General features: G+C 34.2%; 1 protein-coding gene across 1 annotated transcript in view; it reads right to left on the minus strand.

Moving 5' to 3' along the window:
• The window catches only part of LOC106881622 (collagen alpha-1(V) chain), a gene marked incomplete at its 3' end in the record, with an annotated part of 52,248 nt that extends 47,037 nt beyond the window's left edge, over nucleotides 1-5,211 (minus strand). Inside the window, exons 1-5 of the mRNA XM_014932086.2 lie at nucleotides 5,173-5,211; nucleotides 4,207-4,305; nucleotides 3,073-3,117; nucleotides 985-1,038; nucleotides 427-471 (exon numbers count right to left, since the gene is read on the minus strand). Of these exons, the coding sequence (XP_014787572.2) occupies nucleotides 427-471; nucleotides 985-1,038; nucleotides 3,073-3,087 (114 nt within the window). The remainder of the gene's footprint in view (nucleotides 1-426; nucleotides 472-984; nucleotides 1,039-3,072; nucleotides 3,118-4,206; nucleotides 4,306-5,172) is intronic.
• Between the last annotated feature and the right edge of the window lie 6 nt (nucleotides 5,212-5,217).

Consider the following 5,217-nt stretch of genomic DNA (forward strand, 5'->3'; position numbering starts at 1 on the left):
TATATATATATATATATATATATTGTAACAGTGTTTGCATGTTCGAGGCTATAAAACTTGAGAAAAGCAGTGATCCTAAAACAAATCCCAGCTTGGTGTTTAGGAAGCCATTTTTATTTCTTCTACATTTGGAAGTTCAACAGATACAAAAAACTGTTCTCCAAATGGGCAGCAACTTCAAGAATGCTATGTGAGAGATCCCCCTGTTCAGAAGTCACTTAACTGCTAGAACCATTATACAACTTGAACTGACCCATAAGAATGAGATTCACACATTATCCGATATTAATCAGCCTCGTTCAGAAGTCATGTCAGCATCACATCATCACAATCAAACAAGTTTGTAATTTTAGGTCTGTGAAACTATAAGTAATGCTTCACGTTACTTATAATTTAATTATAGTTTAAATGAAAACGACTACTTACCACATCTCCCTTGTCTCCCAAAGAACCTCTTAAACCTCTGTCACCCTGGAAAAAAACAAACAAACAAAACAAATCAGGTTGGCAGAACATTCTGAAAGTAGACACAGTACTGATTATGTAATATAAAAATAGCAAAGTCAGTGCTAATATATAGCAAAGTCAATGCTAATATATACAGCATGGCCAAAAATGATAGTATGTGATTTGAGGGATATTTAGCTGTTATTACTTGCAGGTCAAGAGACCAAGTAGACATTTCCTCAGCTTGTCTCTGTTAACATTTTCCCACAACCAATTGAGGTTAATGCTAAATACTAGTCAAATTAATATAATCGGCCAAAGAGGGTCTACAAAAGTTAATGGTGTCCCCATGCAACCTACTCTAACTTCATAACAAATAAATAAATAAATAAATAGATAAATAAATAAGTTGACCCTTAGCCAGAAAACGGAAACCCTTTTCATTTAGTCAGCTGTGAGACTTTGTAGATATTTTCTTATTTGTTAATCAGAATAATTAAATCAATAATTAGCTTCAAACAAAGAAAATCAACTTACCTTAACTCCCCGTGATCCTGGGTACCCATTAACTCCCTGAGGTCCAAGTGAACCCTGAAGTGGTAGAAGAAAAATAATGTATTATTAATACAATAAAGACCATGACAGATGGTATAAATATGATACGGAAGACCATTCAATGTCACACATGCTAGCATGGACAAGCAGATTTTAATATACTGATAATAATAACGATGATTGGGGCCAACGGTGATGATGAGGGTGATGGTTATGATGATGATAAGGAATATTTACCAAATATATTATCATTATCATAAATAGATATTGTTTATGCAAACAAGTGATTTTCTTAAAATTAAAATCAAAGCAGTTAGCTTGACTAAGCATAAAAGTTTGAGTTTATGTACCTACACACACACACACACACATACACACACACACGCACACACAAGTAATAAGTAACAACTGATGAACAGGTATCAATTCATTACAGCCATTTGTAGCAAATTTTTAATTGATCAATGAGTACATAATATCATTATGTGGCAAGGACCAACTTTAGAATCACAAAATATGTATGTGCCATGGATTTTAAATGTTCTTGATTATAAAATTCATGCATCCATCTGAAGAAAGTGTTTTTTTATAATGATGTAATGTACCCATTGATCAATTAAAAAAATTGTTAGAAACAGCTGTAATGAATTGACACCTGTTCATCAATTGTTACTTCTTTATTTTTATTTCACCTATCTCAGAACATGTCCCTCATGTATTCTGAAGTATATCATGGACCATATATTTCATAAAATGTACATGTCTGAATAGCTCAAGAGAGGATTGTATACTCAGTTGAGTCCAATTAACTGCATACATCACTCAAATATCATTCTGTATTCTGCCAGTACTTCTGTACCAAGGCTGGTATTCATTTATAATTGTTGTATGCATTTTATTAAGACCTAACCAGATATCTCAGCTTTATGTACCATATTCAACTGAATCTTGTTATATTTTTTGTTTTTTCTTTTCTAGTTTCAGCTCATGAGCTGTGGCCATGCTGGGGCACTGCCATTTGGTGTTGCTACATAATTTTTACTTCACTAATTCTTCTTAGAACTTCACATTTGGTGCATGAGGGAGCTTGATGCTGCAGCCCTCATTTGCACTTCCTGTTGTGAAGTTGGTTCGTCTGTGACTCTTGACAGTAAGAGATCTAATTTTGTTTAGAAGACATCTACATCCACCCCATGTAGGTCTCTCAGGTCCTTCGAGAGGATATTGAAGAGCTGTGAGCCTTTAAAGCCCAGACTCTATCACTATCTTGTATATTTTGATGGCAAAGTTGGAGTCTTTGGCACTATGCAGTTGCACCCTGTTCTAGCAATAGTGTAACTCTCAATGCCAAAGTTTGGGACAAGTCCCTCTGGGATCTTCCAGATGTATATTACTGCATATCTTTCTCACCTACGCTCCAGGGAGTAGAGTCTCAATCCTTTGAGTCTTTCCCAGTAGCTTATATGCTGCATAGAGGCTATCTTCTTTGTGTAGCTTCATTGGATTGCCTCAAGTTCTGCAATTAATTTTACATAGGTTCGTGACCATAGCTGGGTGCAATAGTCAAAGCAGATTAGGACAAATATCCTCCAGAAGGCCATCATGGTTTCCTGATCTCTCATTTTAAAAGTTCTAAGAATCCCATCTTGTCAGCCACCTGCATTTCGTTGCCAACTTAGCAACATGCACATGGAAGGATACATGTAAATACTCAGCTCACACACTGACTGCATCTCTGGGATTGCAATCCCTCCAGGTCCAGTGTATTTAATTGGTAATGCATTTAGTTTTGCATAACAATAGCATAGGGCTTGAAACTTTTCAGCATTAAATTGCATGCTATTCTTTTTTGCCCACTTGTATATTTCATCTAACTTATGTTGCAGGTGCATAACATCTTCAGGGTTCTGTATTACTCATGAGACTTTTGTATCATCTGCATAATTTGTGAACATGATATATGTATGTATATTCTCTAATGAATGGTGAGGACAAGATACATACAAGTATATATACATGTGTGTGTATGTGTGAATGAATACATAGTAATATAAGAAATGTAAAACTTACAGTTTCACCTTTCATGCCGACATCACCAGTAATTCCAATAGGTCCCTGGAAGAGAAATTTTCAAAGAAAGAATAAATTATTTGAATATAGAAATAAGAATTTTACTAAAGAATTTTCTAATACTGGTTTCAAATTTTGGCACAAGGCCAGTAACTTTGAGAAAGAGGTAAATCAATCACATCGACCCCAATGTTCAACTGCTACTTATTTTATAAACTCTGAAGAGATGAGAGGCAAAGTTGACCTCAGCAGAATTTGAACTCAGAGCACAAAGACAGAAAAAAATGTCAGTAGGTGTTTGCCTGGCATGCTAATGACTCTGCCAAGTCACCACTTTAGAAGAATTATCTCATATTTGGAACTTTTTAATCTGTCTTAACAAACAATAAAGTGATAATTTTTTTTATATTGTAGTTAGGTGATTTTTATCTGACATTATGTATTGAAACATGACATAAAATGCCTTGCTCAAGGATGCAACAAGATACCTACTCTAGGAATAGAACCAACGACTACACTCACGAGTCTATTGCTTCTTCTGACAACTAAGGTCATGTGTCATCATTGTATCATGTTAGAGTCATATAAACTATTTTAAATTTGAAAGCACTGTGGTATCAATTTTTGTTTTCGTTTTCTCTGGTCATTTATATACAATAAATATATTACAGTGGAGTAATACACAATAACATACACTACTATGAAATAAAACAAAAATTATAAATATTATTGCACATGAGTTATTTAAATTTATAATATAGCTTTATAATGATTCACAGCTATTGCCATTTGATGTATATTGAACTTAGATATTGTCTGTTTTTGCAACATATTTCTCTTCACCCTTCTGGACTTCAGTGAGTTTTAAAGATTTAAGGACTGGGACTTTGGATTTGCTTGTTACTGTGACTGCTGACTTCCTTTTAATTAGTGCTAAGATCCTGTTGAGCTTTATAATTAGAAGAACCTTATATACAAAGCATCCATATTTAGAAATGAATCTAAGCTTTACAGTGTCTACCTAAAAGGGAAGCTCCACTTTATCTGCCATCCCTTCCTATCCTAAGTAAAGAGGCAAACATCTGTAGGATTACAACAATAGATAAAATAAACTGATAAAGCAGGTATACTTACAGGTGGACCAATTGGCCCTGGTAGGCCAGGTAGACCAGGTTTCCCTTGTGGCCCACCAATACCAGGTGGTCCCAAAGGTCCAGTTGGGCCAGGTGGACCCTAAAAAAGCAATGAAAAATATTTATTAATTTAAGATAGACATAACAACAAACATAACACACTTACAGACATCACACACTACATACTGCTTGTGTATGGCTGCTTATCAAATCTTATGAAATCATTTGTAGATTGTTTGATGGCTGAATGACTCTCCCTTTGAGATATAGCTTCAGTTGTAGACAAGACGATATATATTTGATTGGAGAAGCTTCTCCTGTCTTCTGGTATAATTAGCTGATAGAGCCCACCATTTAATATGAAAGTGACTACATTTATAGCTAGAAGCTTCTTTTCTTTGTTCAGGAATTAATTTTCTTTACGATTTGCATTCTATGGTCTTTAACAGGAATACTCTTAAGTTGTATATTCCACAACACCAAAATTTGTGTAAAATATTACCTCTTCAAATGCTGCTTAATTCATGAACAGTAATGATTATACTACTATAACAAGACTACCAATTATGATTGAAGCTATAATGCAAATTGCAATTGCATCGATTGGATTAACTGTCTTTAGATTGGATTGATTGGTCTTTAGATAAACTTAACTGCCTTTTAGTTTGCTTATTTAATGATGTGGTATATAAACGTAAAGTTTCAACACCACAATGCCTGTTTATTGTAAAGCTTATATAGCAGTTATTACAGCAGTAGATTTGAGGTTATGTTTAAAATCCTAATTTTTTATTTATTTTTTTACCTTGCTATGTCATAAAAATCTCTGACTAAAATCAGAGATTTTTCAATTCAGGATTTTGGGAAAACTTCTTTCTTTTTTTTTCCTTTTATATTTGCACTCTTGTAGTCATTCAAAAATACCTATGTTGAAAGTATATGGGAAAATAAAATAAATATAACTTACATTTGCTCCCTGTGGGCCAGGGGCTCCTGGTGCACCATGAGGTCC

The sequence above is a fragment of the Octopus bimaculoides genome, chromosome 10 (assembly GCF_001194135.2).
Source record: "Octopus bimaculoides isolate UCB-OBI-ISO-001 chromosome 10, ASM119413v2, whole genome shotgun sequence".
NCBI classification, from domain to species: Eukaryota; Metazoa; Mollusca; class Cephalopoda; order Octopoda; family Octopodidae; genus Octopus; species Octopus bimaculoides.